This window comes from Bos javanicus, chromosome 7, assembly GCF_032452875.1.
Source record: "Bos javanicus breed banteng chromosome 7, ARS-OSU_banteng_1.0, whole genome shotgun sequence".
Lineage (NCBI taxonomy): Eukaryota > Metazoa > Chordata > Mammalia > Artiodactyla > Bovidae > Bos > Bos javanicus.
In genome coordinates, this window is record NC_083874.1 from 68,684,691 (window position 1) to 68,709,392 (window position 24,702).

At 45.0% G+C, this 24,702-nt stretch overlaps 1 protein-coding gene across 3 annotated transcripts in view; it reads left to right on the forward strand.

The window, feature by feature from the left end:
* The first annotated feature begins 948 nt into the window (after positions 1-948).
* NIPAL4 (NIPA like domain containing 4) overlaps positions 949-24,702 on the forward strand; it is a 35,475-nt gene continuing 11,721 nt past the window's right edge. For 2 of the 3 annotated variants that reach the window (XR_009737680.1, XM_061424190.1), the window contains exons 1-2: positions 949-1,667; positions 24,020-24,259. Coding sequence is in view for 2 of the 3 variants with exons in the window: in XM_061424190.1 (XP_061280174.1) it covers positions 1,613-1,667; positions 24,020-24,259 (295 nt within the window). In the remaining variant the exon portion in view is untranslated. Of the gene's footprint in view, positions 1,668-20,527; positions 20,855-24,019; positions 24,260-24,702 lie in introns of those variants that run through there. The other variant, XM_061424191.1, reaches the window with a different exon arrangement.

Here is a 24,702-nt window from a genome sequence, read left to right on the forward strand (position 1 = left end):
TCCTACTGGTGTACTTTGAGGGACCTGACAACTTCACAGACTCAAAATCTTTCTCAGCCATGTGATATCACCTCCAAGGGTTCTCATCTTTAGGGCTGGTATATTTGATCTAGCGTCATTGGGCTAGATCCAATGAAAAGAAGATTGCATGGTCAAATAAATTTGGGGAATGTGTCATGCTCTCTCCCCTCTTGAAGATGGGCAGTGGTCGGAGGAGTCTAGTAGAACATAATTAGCCTGGATTAACACCACGTCTCCCAGATGGCTGTGACCTTAGACACTCCTTTCTCTGCAACACTAATCATTCTCTCATGGAACGTTCTTTTAAAACCATTGGGCTCAGGATGTGGATATCCATGTTAAGATAGTTTTCTAAATTCCCACTAGAGAAGAACCACTTATACATGGGCAATCATGACACCTGGGCAATGGGATCCAAGTGGGAAGAGAAGTAGGGACTTGACAAAGTATTGAAGGAATTCAGGTGGAAAAGGGAAGCATTTTCATGATGGAAGAACATAGGGTTGTTGTTGTTCAGTCGCTTAGCCGTGTCTGACGCTTTGCGACCTCGTGGACTGCAGCTCGCCAGGGTTCCCTGTCCTTCACTGTCTCCTGGAGCTTGCTCAAACTCATGTGCATTGAGCCAGTGATGCCATCCAACCATCTCATCCTCTGTCATCCCCTTCGCCTCCTGCCTTCATTCTTTCCCAGCATCAGGGTCTTTAAAAAGTCAGCTCTTTGCATTGGGTGGCCAAAGTATTGGAGCTTCAGCTTCAGCATTAGTCCTTCCAATGAATATTCAGGAGCGATTTCCTTTAGGGTTGACTGGTTGGATCTCCTTGCAGTCCAGGGGACTCTCAGAGTCTTCTCCAACACCACAGTTCAAAAGCATCATGTCTTCGGTGCTCAGCCTTCTTCTGAAAGGCAAGGGAGAAAAGGAAAGATATACCCATCTGAATGCAGAGTTCCAAAGAATAGCAAGGAATAATAAGAAAGCCTTCCTAAGTAAACAATGCAAAGAAATAGAGGAAAACGATAGAATGGATGAGCCTAGAGACCTCTTCAAGAAAATTAGAGATACCAAGGAAACATTTTATGCAAAGATAGGCACAACAAAGGACAGAATATAGCACAACTGTGTGTATTCACTTGCTGTGTGAATACAGAGTTACACAGGATTGCCATGACAAAATACCACAGCCCAGGTGGCTGAAACAACAGAAAAATGTGTTTTCTTAAAATTCTGGAGGCTAGAAGTCCAAGATCAAGGTGTCAGAAGAGTTGGTTTCTCCTAATATCTCTCTCCTTGAATACAGATGCCTATATTCTCCCTGTTTTCACATGGTCTTCCCTCTGGGTCTCTGTCAGAGTCTCCTAAGGACACCAGTCACATTGGATTAGGGCCCATTGGTTATGACCTCATTTTACCTTAGTTACCTCAATAGAAGCTCTGTCTCCTCTAGAACTCATTCTGAAGTACTGGGGACTAGGGCTTCAACACAGGAATTGAATGAAATTCATATCAATTGAGGAACTCAGCCTGTAACAATGAAGAAGAAAATAAATCTGGGAAAGATGCTGATTCTGGGGCCCTGGACTGTTTGAGGCTGGCATGCACTGCTTTGAGAAATACTTCTTAAACACTTTTTTCAAGCCTTCAAACAGAGGTATGTATATAAGAGAAAAGAGGGCTAGCCTATGATGATGGCATTTTTAGCTGAAAACTCCTGAGTAATTTTTGGGCCATGGACAGCAAATAGTTTGAATTTATTGCTAGGAAACATGGTTACAAGTGTCCCTTTAATGTATAAAGATTATGTACAATATTTTATGGAGCTGTTAAAAAATAGAACATTTGGTGAAACATATCAGATTTCTTATTAAAACCTATTTCACACACTCAATGGAATTGCCAACAAAATTCTGTTAAAGTAATTAGACTTCATTTAGATAAGGTAAAAGAAACACTGGAAGAGTTTAGTCAAATCACAGAAGATCATAATAGAATGAGCTATCTTGGAGGGAAGCAAAAATTAACTTTGAATTTGTAGTCACTAACACTCACAACGGAGAAGGCAATGGCACCCCACTCCAGTACTTTTGCCTGGAAAATCCCATGGATGGAGGAGCCTGGTAGGCTGCAGTCCATGGGGTTGCTAGAGCCGGACACAACTGAGTGACTTCACTTTCACTTTTCACTTTCATGCATGGGAGAAGGAAATGGCAACCCACTCCAGTGTTCTTGCCTGGAGAATCCCAGGGACGGGGGGCCTGGTGGGCTGCCATCTATGGGGTTGCACAGAGTCGGACACGACTGAAGCGACTTAGCAGCAGCAGCAACACTCACTATGAACTATTTCCTGCTATTATTATTACAAAAAGTCAAAGGTATCTAAATTTGTCTAAGAGGATCAAAGAATATCTTTATAAATTTTAGAGAAAGGGTCTTCCAGTGAAATATAAAGACGTGCAAACAATGAACTAAGTATTTTGCATGACTGAGAAGACTCACATGTGGATAATCCCAAACTGATTTGTTTACAAACTATTTTTCAGCTGTTATAGGTCAAAATATAGTCTCATTCTTTAGCTTAAAAATATAGTTATGAATTAGTATTTATTTTATTTTTATGAGTTAGAATCACAAAAAAATAAACCTGATGTGAAGCGTATCTTCATTATTTTCTGTACCTATTGTCTCTTTCAGTATCATTTACTATTTTAAAACATTCTTCCAATTTTATTGAGATATAATTGACATACAGCACTGAATAAATTTAAGCTAAACAGCATAATGATTTGATTTACATAGATCATGAAATGTTAACATCATGAAATATTCACAAATTTAGTGAATATCAATCACCATATATATATATATATATATATAAGATGAATAGAAAAAATTTTTTTAGTGGTGAGAGTTCTTAGGATTTACTCCCAGTAACTATTGTATGTAACTTACAACAGTTAAACTGTATGTTGTATATTTCATGCCTAGTACTTACTTATCTTGTAATAAGTTTTGGCCTGCTTCATTCTGTTCCCTCTCACTGCAAATGTGATCTCTTCTTCCAGGAATGTGTTTGTTTTTGAAGTATAATTGAACTGCAACATTATGTTTGTTCCTGGTAGACAACATGTACTTCTTGCTATTATTTAGTTGCTAAATTGTGCCTGATTCTTTTGCGACCTCATGGACTGTAGCCTACCAGGCTCCTCTGTCTATGAGATTTCCCAGGCAAGAAAACTGGAGTGGGTTGCCATTTCCTCCTCCACAAAGTATACTCTTAGTTGAGGGAAATCACAACAGATTGAGTCACATATTGTGTTTAGGGAGGTTTCCTCATAATATTCCAGGATTGAAAGATTTAAAAGAACAATTCAAAAAATACTGTAGGCTCTAGATACTGCTTTATAAGACAATGAGAACTGTAATGTAAGGGATGTTTATGTAATAAATTTATATAATAAAATATGAGTGTATGATACTTTCTGTAATGACAATATTTATATGTGACCCCAAGAATAGTTGAATGTTATATATAAAATGCCTGATTCTTTTCTGAATCTAAGTATTGCTTTAAAAATCTTATTGATAACTTCAGGTATTTCTTACTATTGAAATTAATTTTAAAGCTCTCTGATTTACAGTGACTCAAGAAAAGTTGTCTCATTTGACATTATTGACAAGAGAATACAAATTAGATAAAAATCTTGATTATAAAGAATAGGTTTTGTATTCTCATCACACCAAAATAATTAAAAAGGTAACTGTGAGGTGATGGATGTTTAAATAACTAGACTGTAATAGTCATTTCACAATGTATTTGTATATCAAAGCATCATTTTGTACACCTTGAATATGTAACATTTTTGTTTTCAGTTTTATCTTGATAAAGGTAGGGGCAGGGGGAATCTTGTTTTGTTTTTTTCCACCTGTGCAAATCCTGTATTAAAGCAACAACTAAAGTACAGGGTGGCTCACATGCTTTGTTTTGTTTTTGCTGCTGTATCAACTTAAATACTAATCACTTGTTTATGCATTTATATTATTTTTAAAAGGTGAACATTTATAGCTCAAAAATCAACAGAGTGACATTTCCACCCAGATACATTTTTCCATCTTATTTCCTGGTTTTAACAACAGACATTCAGAACAAGAGGGACGGCACATCAAATGTATGCCAGCACCTTCTGTGAGCACTGCTAGGGTGTCTGAGAGATACACTGAAGGTTTACATTCCTCAGTAAAGAAAAATAATTTATGCGGGTATATTCTTAGACCTATTTGGCTTCATTTTACATTTTCTATGAGCTTCAGATTCAGTGGTGATTTAGACCCCTTAAAATGACATCTCTGAAAAAGTCTTAATTAAAGGTCATTATCACTGACATATGATATTTTTATGTATAACAGACACTCAGTCCTTCAGAAAGCAAAATAAGTAATTCTGTTTTATTCGATTTTTCCCCCCACCACTGATCTGTTTAATCCAAATCTTGTTCATCACTGTAGAAACCCTATAAGTCATTAGGAAGATGAACTTTGTTATCTACTAAAGGATTTTAAAATGAACAGGTGAATGTAAAAATGACTAATACCTTGAAGATGGTGGTGGTTTAGTTGCTAATTGTGTCCAACTCTTTGCCGTCCCATGGACATAGCCTGCCAGACTCCTCTGTCCATGGGATTCTCTAGGTGGGAATACTGGAGTGGGTTGCCATTTCCTTCTCCGGGGGGATTCTTTTTTAATTGAATATAGTTGATTTAGGGGTTTCCCTGGTGGCTCAGTGTTAAAGAATCTACTTGCAATGCAGGAGACAGGGGGACATGTGTTTGATCCCTGGGTTGGATCAAGATCCCCTGGAGAAGGAAATGGCAACTTACTCCAGTATTCTTGCCTGGAAAATCACACGGAGAGAGGAGCCTGGTAGTCTGTAGTCTATGGGGTCGCAAGAAGAGTTGGACAGAACTCAGTGACTAAACAACAAAAAACATGGTTGATTTACAGTATTATATTAGTTTCAAGTGAATACCGTAGTGATTCCGTATCTTTATATTCCATTAAAACTTTTTACAGGTTAGTAGCTGTAATTCACTGTGCTATACCATGTGTCCTTATTACATACGTATTTTACACCTAGTAGTTTCTCTCTCTTAATTCCATACCCTATTTTGCCCTTCTTTGCTTTCCTCTTCCATTGGAAACCACCAGTGTTTTTTTATTTTTGTTTTTTTTTTTTTCTTTTTCTGTACCTGTGAGTCTGTTTTTTGTTTGGCTATATACAGTTGTTTGAACTTCCCACGTGGCTAAAGTGGTAAAGAATCCACCTGCCAATGCAGGAGATGAAAGAGAAGTGGGTTCAATCCCTGGGTGGGGAAGATTCTGTGGAGGAAGAAATGGCAACCCACTCCAGTATTCTTGCCTGGAGAAGCCCATGGACAGAGAAGCCTGGCGGGCTACAGTCCATGGGGTCACAAAGAGTCAGTCACGACTGAACACACACAGTTCTTTGTTTTCAGTTTTAGATTCTACATGTAAATGATATCATACAGTATTTGTCTTTTTCTGTCTGACTTCACTAAGCATAATGTTCTTTAGGTACATCCATGTTGCTGCAAATGGCAGGGTTTCGTCCTTTTTATGGCTGAGTAACATTCCATTATGTGTATGCGTGTGTCTGTTGTGTGCATGTGTGTGCACACCGTGCCTGTTTTATCCATCTGTTGATGGACACTTGGGTTGCTGGCATATCTTGGCTTTTTAAATAGTGCTGCTGTGAACATTGGGGTGCATGTATCTTCTAAACTCAGACGTGGAACTGCTGGTAGTTCTATTTTCATTGTTTTTGAGGAAGCTGCATACTGTTTTCTCTGGCGTCTGCACCAATTTACATTTCCACCTACAGTGTGCAGGGTTCTCTTTTCTCCACATTCCCACCAACACTTGTTATTTTTAGACTTTTTAACGATAGCCATTCTGACAGGTGTAAGGTGATATCTCTGTGGTTTGGGTTTTCATTTCTTTAATAATTATTGATATTGAGCATCTTGTCATGTACCTGTTAAGTCATCTATGTGTCTTCTTTGGAGAAATGTCTATTCAAGTCTTCTGTTCATTTTTTGATTGAGTTGTTTATATTGAGTAGTTTGAGCTATTTATGTATTTTAGATATTAACCCCTACTGGTCATACTGTTTGCAAATATTTTCTTCCATTCCATAGGTTGTCTTTTCATTATGTCAATGGTTTCCTTTGCTGTACAAAAGCATTTAAGTTCAATTAGGCCCCATTTGTTTATTTTGCCTTCATTTCCTTTGCTTTTGGAGATGGATCAAAAAAAAATATTGCTTCGATTTATGTCAAACAGTGTTCTGCCTATGTTCTCTTCTAGGAGTTTTATGGTTTCAGGTATTATATTTAGCTCTTTAACCCATTGTATATGGTGTGAGGAAATGTTCTAATCTCATGTCCAGTTTTTCCAGCACCACTGATTGAAGTGACATTGTGTATTCTTACCTCCTTTGTTTAGATTAATTGATTATAGGTGCATGAGTGTGGGAATCTTGACTATAAAAACATAACAATGTTAAAATGAAGGCAAGAAAAATAAATCTTATAGAATAAATGCATATTAATTTAAGAATATCATGTCTTTATTTTCACCAAGCAAACATCACTGTCCAACAACAAAATGCCCAGAAATATGCAGTGATAATTAAATTCAGTCATCTTTGGTATTTTTACCAAATTGCAGTCATATAAAACCCATGACTTTATATATACCTTATTTTGTGTTATAAAAGTTTGTTTTATCTTCAGGATGACAGAGCATATTTTATAACAGTTTAAGAATTCTTACTTATTTAAAGACATCTGGTATGTGGTATTTTTGCCCCTGACCCACCAGGTCAGATTCTGCCTTCAGTTCCCCTACAGTGAATAAGCCAGAGGTGGGAAAAGGACAAAGACACACTTCCCTCTGGGTGAGGAGGAGAGCCAGTCTCCACCTCCCCATCTGGTTTGATTTACTCTGATTTTCTCAGTCTGCACTCCCCTCTCAGCCTTTTCTCCATATTCCCAGATGTGCTGTCTGGCTCGCCCAGAGCTTCCGGCAGAATGGGGAAAGCAGAGGGTTTCCCTGGGAAAGTATGTTGTGAGATGCTATCAGAGCTAAAAATATACGGTCCCTAGGCTCCACCCTCATTAGTTAGAATAAAGCCCAGGGATTTCTGCCTTCTGGAGTTTCAGACCAACATGAAAGGGGGATATCAAAGAGCCCCTGGTTGGGGCATTTCTGAAACACTTCTGGCAAGGAGCCCAGTCCTGAGCTGGAGGAAGATTGTGGGACTCACTGGGGCTGCAGTGGGGCAGGGGCTGATCGCCTGGATTCAGCCCATCCACAGCTGCCCTGTATTCTTTCATTCCCTCCCCCTGTCATCAACATCCCCTCCAATACTCAAAGATCCAGGCTCAGAAAGCAGTAGAAGCTAAACAACCAACCACACCAAGGGCTCTTTTCAGTTCACCCTGGAGTCCCAGGCTCCCCTTGTCCCTTTTGAGATGCTTACACCTGCCTTTGTCTGTCAAGAATGCACCCCTGCCTCACCTGCACCTCCTCCTCTTCACAGTCTCAGACCTTCCATCATCCTTCAAGCCTCACTTAAAATACCCTTCCTCTTGGAAACTTAGGTCCCATGTGCTCTGTTAAATACTCTCTGAGCATTCTGTACTTGACCTTGTTATTAATCAAAATTATATTTCTGTGTTGTGTGACCATCTCATGAATATAATTCATGAGGATAGAGGTTTTGTCTGTCTTGCTCAACACCATAGAACCTGTGCCTTAAACAGCAGGTGATACATTTTAAGTGTTTCACCTGTCTGCTGATTGCATCAATTGCCCATCCCCTCAAAAAAATTTGCCATGTAATTGGTGTCAACAAGCTGGTTAGTTGGTTTAGTCGGCAAGTCATGTCCGACTCTTGCAACCCCATGGACTGCAGCCCACCAGGCTCCTCCGCCCATGGGATTCTCCAGGCAAGAATACTGGAGTGGGTTGCCATTTCCTTCTCCAATTAACAAGTTAGCCTGCCTTAAAACAGCAGCTGTTGTAAAAGAGAATAAAGGACTAATTATCTGGAATTGATCATGGGCCTGATGTTTGTACTATGGGGATGATGGTTGTACTGTATAGGGCAATAGGGAGGACTAGAGTTAGGATAGAGGCAGGGGGGCAGACTCTAGAAAGAAACAGCGTAAGGGATGGGCATGGAGTCTGGGGTCAGGCATGGGGACAGGGTCTGCTGAGAGCAGTCATGGTGGTGATAATTTTCTCTTTCTTAGGATCCTCCTTAGTCAATAAAGCGGGCAAAAAGAAGTAAGTAGTTCAAAAGCTCGGTTCTTAAAAACCCAGCTCTGCTAAGAACTAGAGAATTCTTTTTTTTAAATTAATTTTTATTGGTGTATAGTTGCTTTACAGTGTGTTAGTTTCTACTGTACAGTAAAATGAATTGGCTATTGGCTTAAGAGCTCAACATTCAGAAAACGAAGATCATGGCATCTGGTCCCATCACTTCATGGGAAATAGATGCAGAAACAGTGGAAACAGTGTCAGACTTTATTTTTTGGGCTCCAAAATCACTGCAGAGGGTGACTGCAGCCATGAAATTAAAAAACACTTACTCCTTAGAAGAAAAGTTATGACCAACCTAGAGCCTGGTAGGCTGCAGTCCATGGGGTCGCTAAGAGTGGGACACGACTAAGCGACTTCACTTTCACTTTTCACTTTCATGCATTGGAGAAGGAAATGGCAACCCACTCCAGTGTTCTTGCCTGGAGAATCCCAGGGGCGGTGGAACCTGGTGGGCTGCCATCTATGGGGTCGCACAGAGTCGGACACGACTGAAGCGACTTAGCAGCAGCAGCAGCAGTTAGCATATTGAAAAGCAGAGACATTACTTTGCCAACAAAGGTCCATCTAGTCAAGGCTATGGTTTTTCCAGTGGTCATGTATGGATGTGAGAGTTGGACTGTAAAGAAAGCTGAGCGCCGAAGAATTGATGCTTTTGAACTGTGGTGTGGGAGAAGACTCTTGAGAGTCCCTTGGACTGCAAGGAGATCCAACCAGTCCATTCTGAAGGAGATCAGCCCTGGGATTTCTTTGGAAGGAATGATGCTAAAGCTGAAACTCCAGTACTTTGGCCACCTCATGCGAAGAGTTGATTCATTGGAAAAGACTCTGATGCTGGGAAGGATTGGGGGCAAGAGGAGAAGGGGACAACAGAGGATGAGATGGCTGGATGGCATCACCGACTCTATGGACATGAGTTTGGGTGAACTCTGGGAGTTGGTGATGGACAGGAAAGCCTGGCATGCTGTGATTCATGGGGTCACAAAGAGTTGGACACGACTGAGCAACTGAACTGAACCGAACTGATACATATATATATATATATCCCCTCCCTTTTGGCTTTCCTTCCCACTCAGGTCTCCACAGGGCATTAAATAGAGTTCCCTGTGCTACACAGTCTGTCCTCATTAGTTGTCTATTCTATACACAGCATCAATAGTGTATATGTGTCTCCCAATTCCTTCCACACACCCCCTTTCACCCTTGGTATCTATATATTTGTTCTGTGTCTCTTTTTATGCTTTGCAGATAAAATCATCTATACCATTTTTCTAGATTCCACTATATGGGTTAATATACAGTATTTGTTTATCTCTTTCTGACTTACTCTCTGAACGTCAAGTTCCTTATGGATAAGAATAGTAACAGTTATAATACCTGTTTCTGCTGTTACTGCAGTAACCAAATGATAGTATGTGTGCATTATCTTAGCACAGTGTTTGGAAAGATTTGGGGAATCAAACACCTACTTAATCTCTTGGTATAAATGACAGAGGCTGTAGCTCTGTATAATTACTGCTTTAAAAAATTATTATGAATTTAGTGGCTTACAGCAACACAAACTTATTATCTTACAATCATGGACATCAGAAGGTCAAAGTCTTCCAACTTAATCATTAGGCTAAAATCAAGGTGTCAGTATTTCCTTGGGGCTTTGCAGGGGCTGGAAATGTTCTGTATTCTTCTGAGGATGGCAGTTACAAGGGTATGTTCATATGTAAAAATACATTGATCTTCACACATTACTTTAATATTTGTGCACTATTTATGAGATGTCGGGGCTTCCCTGATAGCTCAGCTGGTAAAGAATCCGCCTGCAGTGGAGGATACCCCGGTTCAATTCCTGGGTCGGAAAAGTCTGCTGAAGAAGGGATAGGATACCCACTCCAGTATTCTTGGCTTCCCTGGTGATTCAGATGGTAAAGAATCCGCCTGTAATGCAGGGGACCTCGGTTCGATTCTTGGATTGGGAAGATACCCTGGAGAAGGGATTGGATACCCACTCCAGTATTCCGGCCTAGAGAATCCTGTGGACTGTATAGTCCATGGGGTCTCAAAGAGCTGGACCCGACTGAGCGACTTTCACCTATGAGGTGTTGCTGCAATAAAAATGTACATTCAAAAATTTAGGATTTTTTTCCTATGGCCAAAAGCCAAGAGTTATTAACCTGATTGCCCCTGAAATTCAGTGCAAAGTGGTATGTGTAGGTTGGTGTGTGTGTCTTTTGGGGCCAAAATGTTCACAGTTTTTTTGTTGTTGTTGTTAGATTCCTAAAGGGATGTGGGGCCTTAAAAGGTAAAAAATTACCAGTGAGGTCCTTCTCTAAATGAGGATCACTTGCTCCTGGTTCTGCTGGGGTTTACTTAAGGTCAGACCAGTTTGTGCAGACCAGGCATTCTGGAAATGCAAGATGGAGTTGAAGAGGCATAAATATATTTATCGGACCTGTCACAAAACAAACAATGACATTTTTCTTTGGGCAGCAAAATGTAGATAATTAACTCTAGTCAGTTTTTAGTTCAGTTTTTAAAAGGCATGGCTTTCCATTAGCCCAGTGACTTGGCCTGCAGGCAGTCCAGAGTCAGGCAGCTCTGTACCCCGATCCGACCCAACCCCTCCATCCCCATCAGGGCAGAGGTCCTCCAAGGTAGATGGGTGACTTAAGCCCTGCCCCACCTGACAAGCCATAAGGAAACCTTAACCCACGCTCTGGATTCTTTAGGAAACTCTCATCTAGGCCCAACTTCAAACCAGAATTTCCAGTGTGCCTGTGTTGGCAGTAAGTTAATTAGCAGTCTATGAGGACTGAGTGCTCTCACCACAGTGGCTCTATCCAAGAGCATAGGGCAAGGCATTCGGTCCTCTTTCTCTCTCCTGGGTGAGAAGCAAATGGGAAGAATGCAGCTCAGAGACTGGAGGCCAGTATGGGAGGAAGAGCCCTTTGGGGGGGAGTCCAGAATCTGAAACCCAACCCCAAATACATTTGTCACTTGCATATATTGAGTGCTTGGTGGGTGAATGCCAGCTCTGTGCTAAATAAAAGCTTTATATGGCAGAATGGACTCGATCCGGACAGCCTTGGTGTGATTCCGAGCTCCGTGGCTTTGTAGCTGTGTGGCCAGAGGGCCAGTTGCTTGCTGTCATTGGGTGCTTGGACCCTCCCCTGTAATATGGGTCTAACAGGAGTACCTGCCCTAAATTCTTCCGTGTCACTTTGAAGCAGGCTCCTACCTAGTCCTCTGATTTCTTTTTTTTTTTTTTGATTGAGATACAATCCATTTACTAAGGTTTATTCTTTCCAGTGTACAATTCAGTGATTTTCCGTATATTCAAAAAGTTGTACAACAATCACCTCTAATTTCAAAGCATTTACATCACCCTAAAAAGATACCTATACTGTACCCATTAGCAGTCACACCCGATTCCCTGTCCCCATCCCTGCAGCTCCGGAAGCCATTCATGTTTTGGTCTCTATTTCATTACCTTATTCTGAACCTTTCATAGAAATGGGATCATATAATATCTGGCCTTTAATATGTGACCTCTTTCACTTAGCATAATGTTCTCAAGATTCATGCACGTTGTACCAGGAGGTGTCGGGCCCTCATTCCTCTTTATGGCCAAATAATATTCCATTGAATGGATGTACCATATTTTGTTTACCCATTTATCAGTTCATGAACATTTAGAGTCTTTGTGCTTTGGAGCTGTTGTGAATAATGCTGATTTTTAATGTTGTGAATGTCTGTATACAAGTTTTTATGTGCACAATTGTTTTCTCTCCTCTTGGTTATGTGATAATTTTATCTTGTACCATTCTCCCACCCCTTGGCAAAAGGGCCTTCCTTCTGTCACTGTCAAAAACAAATCAAGCTTGCTTATACCTCAGAGCCTTTGCACTAGACATTCCTGTGTCTGGGAGGCTCTTTCCCCAGATATTCCCATGATTCACTCCTTGTCAGTCATAAGAGATACTTTCTTATAAGAAAAAGGTAATTTTTCTTAGATCAGACAGAAGTCTCTTTCCTTCTTTTCACTTTCTGCAAAGAGAAGGACTTATAGACAGGCATGCACCCCTTCAGGTCTGTAGGGGATGGGGCATTTAGTGTGGAGACAGGAAAAGGAACCCATTTACTGCGCTGGATTTGTGCTTATGACCTGGGTTGTCTTTCATGATTCTCAACACATCCTGTTGAGGCAGGTTTAATTTTAAAAGGTGGTATATTGTAGGTGAAAATACTAGCTTTGGAGTCAGACAAAAATGAGTTTGGTTTGCCTCTTACTTAGCTTTGCCATTTAATAGCTGGAGCTTTGTGGACTTGTGCAAGCTACCTCGCTCCTCTGTGCCTCAGTTTCCATGTCTGCAAAATGGAGAATATGACACCTACTTCAAAAGGGTATTATAAGGGTTTGCTGATATAATACCTAAGAAGCCCTTGGATACAGCAAGTATTAAGTAAGGGGTAACTTTATTATTATCATTATCATTGTCTCTATTTTACGGAGAAGACAACTGAGGCCCAGGGAAGGTAATAACTTGCTTAAGGCCACGCAGCTCTCCTGTGTGGCCAGGTTGTTGCAGGGGCAGTGGGGGGGTGGGGGTGGGGGGGCAGGCTCCTTCCAGGGCCTGGGAGTGGGCTCTTGTCTAACATTCAGAAATAAATTGTCCAAGGAGACACAGGTGCTGACAGAGCAAGAGACTTTGTTGGGTAGGGGTACCCAGGTGGAGAGCAGTTGGGTAAGAGAACCCAAGAGGACTGCTCTGCCATCTGGCTTGCAGTCTTGGGTGATGGGGTCGGTTTCTGGGTTGTCTCTGTCCAATCAGTCTGACTCAAGGTCCTTCCTGGTGGTATGAGCATCACCAGGCTAAGATAGATTTCATAGAGGAGGATTCTAAAGGGAGGTTGGCAGGACATACGGACTGGCGTCTCCTCTCTCCTTCTGACCTTCCTTGAATTCTTCCAATTGGTGGTAACTTGTTAGTTCTGCATTCCTTATCAGGACCTCCTGTTGTAAGATAAGTCATGAAAGTGATTACTATCTTGCCTGGTCAGGGTGGATGGTTTTGGCCAGTGGTTCCCCTAATAAGCAGTCCCTGGTGGCTCAGACGGTAAAGCGTCTGCCTGCAATGCGGGAGACCCAGGTTCAATTCCTGGGTTGGGAAGATCCCCTGGAGAAGGAAATGACAATCCATTCCAGCACTCTTGCCTGGAAAATCCCATGAATGGAGGAGCCTGATAGGCTACAGTCCATGGGGTTGCAAAGAGTCGGACACAACTGAGCGACTTCACTTTCACTTTCTTTCCCCTAATAAGGCCAGATGCTTAATACCACCCCTAACCTGCTCTTCCTCCCCAGGATCCTTGAAGGAGGCTGAGCTAGTCCCCAGCTTGAAACCCCTCTCCCACCTCACACCTCCCATTCCTCACCACTTGGGAGTGCGTAGGAATTTCCCCTGAAACTCAGGTGGTACTACCCACTTGGAGCATTGTGCCTGTGTCCCCAGGCTCTGACCAGTGTCCCTAGAGACCTGAGATGACCCACGGGCATCCCTTCAAGAGTCTCACCAGCAGAGAGACAGCATGGAGGCCAAGGGACAAGTTTCCAGGCTCTTGCCCTGAATCAATAAGAGAAGCTCCTTTTTAAAGAGGTTTATTTGTTGTCCTTTCATGCAGCTTCGGAAAAATGGTTTTGATGCCGACCCCCCACCACCAAAAAAAAAACTAAAGATCTTTTATTTTCATAGCACATAATGAGGAACCTGAGACCTGCATGTTAGGGATAGAATGGGGACCAGGACTCATATGGCCTGACTCTTTAATACCAGCCTCTCAGGCATCAGAGTCCAAGATGGGTGTATTTTTTTAAAATCCAAAAGGGGAAAACAGCTTAAATGTGTCTTTCATTTTCTAGTTGACTGTTCCCACTTTAGGATCTGTCTTCCCTCTGGCCACAAAGCTCGCTGCTCCCCTACCCTCCCATGTGCCAGGTGCTACAGATCCCAGCAGGCACAGGGGACCAGTGTCACCACAGTCCCGCAGATCCCTCACCCTGAGGGATCAGGTCACTGCTGACCTGAGCAGTGACTCAGACCACCGAGAGGCAGGAATGAGGATGAGACCACAGCCAGTGCTCTGAGGACCCACTTGAACCCCAGCCTGGCCACTTCTTATCTGTGCGACCTTGAGCAAGTCCCCAGACCTCTCAGAGTCTCACTGTCATCAGGCGTAAACCTAAAAGAACTTCATGTACCTCGTGAGATTGCTGTAAGGATTACAGGGCAACGTATGCAAAGAACCTGCAGCACCGAAGCCGTGCAGCAAGTAAGAGTTTAAATCAGTATTATTTAACTCCAGTTGGTTAAACTTTGATAAGATCTGAAGTTCATTGCCATACATGAAGTGCATTAGGCTCTCTGCACACCCACACCAAGGCCAAGCAATGCTGCCCTTCCACATAGCATTCCTTGGAGTGAGCTCTGCCCTCTGTTGTAATGTGGAACTCCTTCCACCTGTAGGCAGATGCTCTGATGGAGGACCCCATAACTGGTGTGATCAGATTGAGAAGAGCGGTTGAGAAATAGCTCTAGGTTCAGGCTTCTGGGTTTCATCCTAGCCCCACTATTTAACTGCAGACTAGTTATTTAACCTTTCTAAGCCTCATTTTTCTCATCTCTAGAATAAGAACCATAGCAGTCAGTACCTAACTCAGGTTTACTGTGAGGAGTAAATGGGATAATGTGTATGAACGTCTCGGTGCACTGGCTCAGCCTTAAAAATTGGCCAGGAAGTAATACCTGATATTATTTGCCCTCAGGTCAGCCCTTTCAGCCCAGAAAGAAAGCTTAGTAGGAGATAAAAGTCACTGGATTGGGATTCCAGTGACTGTGGGTGAAGCATTGATTCTGCCACTAATTAACAGAGTGATGCTGGGCATGACCTTACCTCTCTCTGTGCCTCGGTTTCCCCATCTGCCAACCCAGAAGGTGGGATTCATTGAGCCCTTCCATCTCTAACTCTGAAGGATGGTTGATGAGAAGGTTGTATGGCTGCTCCATATAGTTTCTGGATGGTGCCAATCTTCCCAGCTATCCCATACAAAACAGCCAGGAAGAGGTCTGGGAAGAAGTCTCTGGGCTCCTTAAACCAGTGCCTGGGTTAAGAGCACTACTCTGGGGATGCCCAAGCCCAGCTTGAAATTTGGTCCCTACCTCTGTGTATGACTTTGGCAAAGTCCTCCCACCACTTCTCTGGACCTCAGTTCCTTCATCTATAAAATGGGACTTAAAATGGTACCCAGTACCCAGAGTCAGGAATTACGATGCCCAGTGCCTGCACAGTGCTTACCATAGAGAGGAAGGATTTGATGTGCTGTTTTAATAATCATGATTGATGCCAGTTGCCTGTGGACCCCATCTCTGGGCACAGTGCTCATTCTTCGGGCCAGTCTGAGTGCACTGGTGTCCATTCTAAGCATTATTTCTTATGCACTTTATGAGTGTAAGACAGTAAAGCTCTCTTTGAGGCCAGCAACCATCACAGGGAACCACCCAGAGGAGAGTGGGCTGGCCTCTGCATACCTACCGTCGAGATTCCTATGATTCCAGGTCAGCCTGGAGGAGGTGACAGCACTCTGTCCATCCCCTCCCTGCCCTGAAGACCAGCTCTCCAGGACTGGAAAGGAGCACAAGCTGCATCTTTTCCAGCCCCTTTACCTGGTATAGGATGCCAGGAGGAAAAGTGGCCTACCCAAGTCTCATGGGATGGTACTAGACTTGGGACTGTAAGTAGTGTGTGTGGTATTGAAGAGAGTGTCTGCCTTTAATTCTTGGCTTCTCACATTACAGGCTGTGTCCTCACTGGACTGGAAAATAATAAACCTTTGCTTCCCACGGTTGTTGCAAAGATTAAATGAGCATACATAAAATATATAGCAAGCCCTCTACAAATAACATTTCTATTACTCATGTCTTTACTCTATATTCTTCCTCCACTGCTTTGCAGCCACACCACACTGGAAACATCCCATATATCAATTTTAGGATATCCTTTCTGCTGTGAAACTGTGTGGGACTAGAAGCATTGGTCTGGGGTGCCAGTCTGGAAACCTGATTGGAACTCTGCCTCTGCCTCTGTGTTGCTCTGTAAACCACCACAGGTCATCTTTCCTCTCTGGCCCTCAGTCTCTTCCTCTGTAAGAGTATTGTCCGATAAGAAAAAGAATGTGAGCTGCATTCTATATATATTGGGTTGGCCAAAAAGTTTGTTTGGGTTTTTCTGTAAGATCATATGGCAAAACTCAAATGAACTTTTTGGCCAACCCAATAATTGGAAATTGTTCAGTAGCCACTTTATGAAAAGTAAAAAGAAGTAGAGAAAAGTAGTTTTAGTAATTGATTGCTGTTCAGTCACTAAGTTGTGTCCTACTCTTTGCAACTCCATGGACTGCAGCACACCAGGCTTCCCTGTCCTTCACTATCTCCTGCAGTTTGTTCAGACTCATGTCCATCGAGTCAGTGATACTATCTCACCATCTCATCCTCTGTCACCCCCTTCTCCTTCTGCCTTCAGTCTTTCCCAGCATTAGGATCTTTTCCAGTGAGTCAGTTCTTCACATCAGGTAGCCAAAGTATTGGAGTTTCATCTTCAGCATCAGTCCTTCCAGTGAATATTCAGGGTTGCTTTCCTTTAGGGCTGACTGGTTTGATCTCCTTGCTGTCCAAGGGACTCTCAAGAGTCTTCTCCAGCACCACACTTCCGTGTTGTACCTAATGTAGTATATCCAAGAAATAATCGTGTCAACGTGTAATCAATACTAGAAAATTATTGAATGAGATATTGTATACCTTTTCTTCTTATTAAGTTTCTGAAATCTGGATGATTCTTGATCTGGGGTGATTTTGGCAATTGTCTGGGATGTTTTTGGTTATCAGAACCAAGAGGGGTAGAGGATGGCAGGCTGAGGTATGTGTGTGCAACTGGCATCCAAAGGGCAGAGACTGGGGATGCTGCTAAACTCCCTACAGTACGTAGGACAGCCCCCCCACAACAGAGGGTTATCTGGCCCCAGATGGTAACAGTTCCCGTTTTACACATAAAGCACAGTTCAGGTTAGCTGCTTTCTAAGTTCTAAATAGCCACATGGAGCTGGTGGCTACCGTATTGGACAGTGCAGCTCTATAACATCAAATATTTGGACATGTACTTAAAAAGCCAAATTTTTAGGAATTCGGGTTTTGGTAAATTTGTTTTCCTGCTCCTCCCTGAATAAGTGGCCAAATGAGATGTAGCTGGTTCGCCCATCCCTGGCTGGCTAAGGACAGAGCCCATCTGTCTCTGACTGGTTAGACTCTTCCAAAGCTACCCGCCCTCCCCTGGGAGACTGAGCCTCAGATGGACAGTGAACCCTGTTGTTCTTTTCTGGGGAGACAATGCTGCAGGCCCTGCTACCTACCTGACAGGGCTATTGTGGCTCAGGGAGAAAAGGGCTTTGTCAGGACAGCAGCCGAGGAGCCTGCAGTTCAATGGGGCCCTTCATGTCTGCACTCCCGGGATGTTAGATGCCAGCCTGGGGAGGCTCCACCCCCTCCTAGAACAAACAGGGACCTGGAGGCCCAGAGAGGGTGTAGAAGGCCCTCCAATAGATCCCAGTTCCCTCCACCTCAGCCCTTTGCCCTAAAACATGAAATCCATCTAACTCTGAGAAGCCCTGCCTCAAAGCACAGGGTGAACTCAGTATTGCCCTTAAACTGGGCAAGGGGGCCCCTAACCCATAGTCTGAAATTTAGCAGCTCCACAAATCACAAGCATGTATACAGTTAATGTATTAAAGAGCAGGCATGTATTTGTCTCCCACGATCTAGGCTCAGCTCTGGCATAAGGCAGTGATAACCCAAGATCTTCTCTTGTGACTTAAAAAGCCCAGGCTAAAGCGAAGCACTCCATCTCTCTTGTCCTGTGTCCTTGGAAAAATGCAGTGAGAGTTTGAGGGTTGTACCTTGGCCAGCCTCAGAGATGGACTCTGTTTTATAGCACAGGTGGGATCTGAGTGGCAGAAATGCTTAGCTAAGAGTGTGCGCATGCTCAGGCGTGTCCAACTCTTTGCGACCCCATGGACTGTGGCCCACCAGGCTCCTCTGTTTTCCAGGATTTTCCATACAAGAATACTGGAGTGGGTTGCCATTTCCTTTTTCCAGGGCATCTTCCCAACCCAGGAATCGAACCTGTGTCTCTTGCATCTCCTACGTTGCTGGGTGTATCCTTTACCACTGCACCATCTGGGAAGCCCAGGTAAGAGCAAAGACAAACTAAATTCTCTTGTCATGTTCTCCCTCATGGTGGCATAGACTCATTCATTTTTCTGTAACGAAGTACCCAGGAGGGCCAATCTGAAGTTTCCCAGGAGGGCCAATCTGTTTCTGGCTGCTGTGCATTCCAATTCATGCTGGTCTTGAGAAGTACTCACCTCCGTTTGAACCCCAGTGCCACATTCCTCCAAGGTTAGGGACAAGCTTGGATGTTAGGGGTAAAGACATATGAACTTGGATCTGTTGCTTCCCTTTCCTTTCTAATCTCTGGACTTCTGCCCTACCTACCCTACCCTAGACCCCATGGTAAAGTTTACAGATAATGAATACACACAGACACACACACACAGACAGAAAGGAGCAGAAAGGGTTGTCTTATTTGACAGGTAAGGAAACAGAACCTTTTGGAGACAAGATAACTTTTTCAAGTCATTCAGTAAGTTAAGGGAAGCCACATGCTGGAAGAACCCATCCTTTGAGGCCCAGCTAGAAGGCCACCATTAAAGGATGGAGGGTGGTGACTGGGGAGACAGCTCGGGGCACAGCAACTCTTTTACTCTTGACACCCTCATTTACTAGCTATGGGACCTTGTGGTGTTGGGAGGGGTGTGTTTCTCCGTATTTAAAATATGACTTTTTCTATTCCTATATAAGATGTTATTATGGGAAACTGGTGGCAGGTATGGGAACTCTCTGTAATATTTTTTTAACTTTTCTGTAAATTCAAAATTATTTCATAATCAAAAAATTATACAATTTTCCCTTATCTATACCATGGAGGGTAGCATCCACCTCACAGAAGGCTTCAATAAAACATGCCTGTAAGGCTTTAGTACCTGTTTGGAAGTGAGGACTCAATAAATAACTACTTTAAGAAGCTATTTCCTCCAGGAGGCCAGTGACCTAACAGAACTGACCACAACATGGCAGTCCCATGTCCTCGCTACTCGGGAGCACAAGATTATTTTGGCCTAAAATGCCAGGCTTGGTGTGGCTGCTAGGAGCATGCATTTCATTTGGGCTCTTGCACTTCCTAGCTGGGACCCCAGGGCAAGTCGCTCGATCTCTCTGTGCCTCGATATCCTTTCTTTAAATCATAAAGCTACAAGTAAGGTTGTCACGAGGATTAAATGAACTGGGGACTTTTCAGCACTAACAGCTGTGACTGACCCATAAGCAAGGACTGCCCACGTGTTTTTATGGTCTAGCTCAGTGTTTCTTGAACTTTTTACTAGACCCCACAGTAACAAATGTACTTTCTTTCCCTCACCTCCATTTTTCTTTTTAATGGTGATTTGGAAAGCCCCAGTCTCTGGGGAGCTGATCCCATTTTGTTTCTCCTATTAATGATTTATAAGGTTCTTAGGGGACAGGGAATATTTCTGATTCATTTTGATCTCTAAGTACTTCATTCCCTTCTCTCATTCAGTTTACCAAGTTTCTACCCCTCATTCATTCCACATATATGTATGGACCATTTGTTGAGTATCTACTTTGTGTACCTGTTACCTATTAATGTCCCTGTGCCCATCGTAGGTAGGTAGAACGAACGAATAAGGCAGGGAGGCGGGAAGGCAGGCAGAAAGGAAAAAAAAATCAGGGTCCCAGACACCCCTGGCCCGAGAGGGCTCCAGCTGGCAGCAGAGCCCCCCTTTCCACCCCCACATTCCCACTTCCACCTCGGCCAGAAAATTGCTCCCTCTGCAGCCAGGCTGCAGCCCATCAACTGTCATCGGGGACGGAACTGGGTGTCGTCCGGCATCGCGCGGCGGGGCGGCGCCCGGGGGCCGCCCTCTCGCACCCTGTGGTGTGCGGTGGTGATCCCTCGCAGTGTGCCAGGCAGCCTCCGCACCCCAGGAGGGCATGCACCCCTCCGCGGGCAGCTCGAGCGTTGCCCAAGAGGCCGGGTGGCTCCTCCCCGGGGACCCTCCCCCTCTGGGGCGCGTCATTCTCCCCATCCCCGGGTCCCGACCCCAGCAGCTCCTCTGACGCCAGCCACGCTGGGACAGTTCTCAGCCACCTGCTCCGGAGCCGGGGAGCCGGGGAGCCGGGGTGCCGGCAGCCCGTGAGTCGGTGCGAGCGCCCAGAGCCCCATGGAGCTGCCGGCCAGCAACAGCAGCTGCGAGAACGGTGCGTGGAGCCGGCGGGGACCGGCGGGGACCCGGTGCACCCTGCGCTTTGCCTTCCCTTCCTTCGCGCTGCTCCTTTCTTCCGCGTCCTCTCCTACCAGGGGACCCCAAACGGGGCAGGGGGTCCGCACTTGTCACCCCACCTAGTTCTCGGGCCCGTCTAAGGAAGGAGCAGGCTTCTGGCTGACTTTCCCCCTCTTTGGACCTAGGGGCCAGGGAGAGGGGGAAGAGCGGGGAGTGGGAGAAGGAGGCGTGGCTTGATTGACTGGGGCTGGTCCATCCAAAGGGTTGAGGGGAGCGTGTTGGGGTTTCTTTTATGTATAGTTGCTTTGGATATTAGTACCTGCCCAGGCCTGTCTCCCTGGGGCTCACCAGAGACAGGGGAGTGGGCACAGAGCCCCACCACCCTCAAACCCATATCCACCTTTTAGGAAAAAAGAGGAAAGGAACAACCCAGGAAAGGAAAAGGAAAGATGCTGAGCTAGGCTTTTCACTTGCATTATCCCAACTAATCCTTAACACAGCTCTAGAAGGCAGGTAGATATTACTACCTCTGTCATCATTCCAGAGACAGAAATTGAGGCTCTGAAAAGGCCGATGAACTTGCTCAAAGTAATACTGTGGGGATATGGAATATAAAACCAGGGCTCTTGGATTCCAAAAACTGTGCTCACACCACTGTGCTCACCCCATTTTCTGGCATATCTCCATTTTTCTACCTGTCCTGGTATTGCAGCCTATGGAATATCCGTGTTTTTTCTAACTTCTCTTCTCCAGTGAAGCTTTCAAAACAGGCCTGTTGGGTGTTGGCTGTCTTTGGTTTTCTGAACAACAATGCAGTCCATTTTCAGCCTCACCTTCCCCTGGGGATAAATATGTTCCAGTCCTAGCATATTCTAGGGGAGAGGTAGGGATCATCTGGCCCAGCATCCATTGGCCAGCTGCGCATCCTCCTCAGGATTGGGTTCCCTTTGGCCCTCAGCCTTCCCTCCTTTTCTTGCCCCCCTCTGGGAAGACTTGACTTGATGGAGGCACTAAGCTCCATGGGCGCCTCAGGCCCAAACTGCGGGCTCCACCCTTTGGCTCCACCTGCTGGAGGTGTACCTTCAGGAGGGCAGGGGAAGGGCGTGGGGGTGGGCTTGGACTTCCTCTGAGGAGTTGCCTTCCTTGGCCAGCATCCTCCCAGCTCTGGCTCTTTTCCTGAGCTCAGGGAACTCCCAGGACTTGACTCCTCTCCAAGTGGAGGAACAGGAGTGAGCAGTCAGGACAAGTCTGATTAAGGACCCAGATGGTTTCTCATCTCCTCTTCTCTGGATTGTGACACAGGTGTGGGAAAGAGAAGTCTCCCACTGCAAAAGATGCCTGGGTGTCTCTGCTAGGTTCCAGACCCAGTTCTGCCTCCAGGCTTTTGTGAGACTCAAGCAAATCCTTCCCCATCTCAGGGCCTCCATTTTCCCAGCTGAGAAGAAAGACAGTTAGATGGGCTGCTGCTATTCCATGCTTTCTCTGCTGTGGAAGCAAGGTCAACATCACCCTTCCTTTGTTCCACCAAAATGCCACTCTGTGCTCCAGGTGTGCCAGAGCTAAAGCTGCCTCACCTTTTGGGCTTTGAGGCTCTTCCAGTGCAGGCCCAGAGGTCTAGCTTGGCCCAAGGGGAAGTGCTAGGCCCAGCGTTATATCCTTGGCATGGGAGCTTGGGTCTTTGTGACACACAGTTTGAAAAAGACCTTCTCCACCAAAAGTCACAAACTCAGATGCTTCAAGGGGCCGAGAACAAAACAATGATGACTGAAGAGAGCTGGGTATGGACTCAGGGCAATCGCAAAGATCATGTCCTATCTAGGGACAAAAACCCTGCTGAGCTGTGGCCAGCGGTTGCCTATGGGACCGCATACCCAGCGAGGTAAGCAAAGGCAGCCCTGAAGTGGAGTTTTTGTGGGAAATCTCCTGATTTTTAAATGTTAGTAGTGAGTTCATATCTTAAGATAACCTTCAAGAGGCTGAGTGAAACCCAGCCCCCTTGCCGCCTGCTTTGAGAAGGGTATGTAGTGACTGAGAGCATGGACTTTGGCATTCTATTCACTTGAGAAATAATTCTGGTTTCACTGCTTATCGCCAATGTAGCCCCAGGTTACCGAGCTTGTCAGGGCCCCAGTTTCTTCAGGTAAGACCCTAGACATCATCACTGTGCCATTTCCATGACAAAGATGCTCCTGGAAAGTTCTGGAGCGGTGGGCCCTATGAGTCTCAGCCTGTGTTTTGTATTGATTCCTTGAACTTGGGCAGCTTCATTCTACTGACTAAGGGTCTGCCTCTCATGCCCAGGTTTGTCCTCTTGTCCTTGCTGTTTGGGCCAGAAGAACCAGCAAGAGTGTGCTAGCTGAAGGGCATGAGAACTGATGACTCTTGCAGACTCGGGGACTTAGAAAGAGAGCCTAGACAAAGCCTGTGTGGGATGGCAGGGACCCTGATTCCTCTGAGGCCTGAAGGAGGCCCCAGCCACTGACCATGTGCATCAGAGGTCTTCGAAGTAAGACCTGGGATGGTTGGTTCTCATAGACAAGATGCTGGTATTTCATCACCTTCAGGCCTCAGAGGGGCTGTGCACTCCAGCCTCGCTCCCTCCTGTTACTTGTAGGGACTCCCTGTTGTGGCTGGAGTTAAGTATATGTAAGTGAAGAAGCCTCTGGAAGGGGAGAATATGTGTGCTCCTGAGCTGTTGGAGGCCTCTGTGCCCGGAGGGTGGGAGATGTTTCCTGTGGAGGCCAGGAGGTTGGATTCAGTGATGCCTGAGAGCTGGGGGGACCCTGTTTGGTGTGTGGGAGCATCTTTCTGGCTTAGTGATGAGGTGCTGGAGCTCTGGAGTTAGACAGCCTGTGTTCTTAGGCAAGGTTCCTGACCTCTCATGGCCTCTATCTCCACAACTATGAAATGGGAATCAAATACAGTGCTTACCTGACATGTGGTTGGAAGGACTTGAGTTCATAAAGTCCCTTGTCTGGAGTAAGCACTCGGTGAACCTTAACTGTTCCTTTTTAGTTTGGAGCCCGGGATGTGGATGGAATGCGGTAGTAGCTGAAGCATGGAGTCTGAAACAGTGGCCAGTCCCAGTGCTTCTAAAGCACGCAGATGTCCCCACCTGACTCTCTCACCATGCTCTTCCCAGGTTCCCTTATCAGCCTGTACTGCTCCTCCCAAAAAGTCCTGTGCCAGATCATCAGTGACCTCCAGCCCGAGGTGCCCAGCAATGTCACCTCCAACAGCTGGCAGGAGAGGTTCAGGAAGAACTACAGCTTCTACGTCGGTCTGGGGCTGGCCATCCTGTCCAGCTTCCTCGTCGGCAGCAGCATCATCCTCAAGAAGAAGGGCCTACAGCGACTGGTGGCCTCGGGCGCCACGCGGGCTGGTAGGCTCCTGAGGGGGCAGGTGTGGATGGGGTGTTGGGTGGCAAGCCCTCAGCCAGCCCTGTGAGCCTCTATTTGTGGGCCCACTGGAGCAGCTTGCGAGCTGGTCCTAGACGGGCACAAAAGGCCTTTTGTCAGTCCCACTGGGAATCTCACCCACCAGCAGGAGACCCTCCTTTATAATCCAGTAGTTCATGAGAACTACATGATCAGTTAATTGGGGTGAAGACAGGGAAAAGTCCCAGGGCCAAGACTACGAAACCCCACGTCTAGTTCTGTTTTTTGTTTTTGGCTGCACCAGGTCTTAGTTGCGGTACTTGGGATCTTTGATCTGAATGCGGGATCTTTAATTGTGGCATGAGAAGTCTTAGCTATGTCATGTGGGATCTAGTTCCCTGACGAGGGATCAAACACAGGCTCCCTACATTGGGAGCATGGAGTCTTA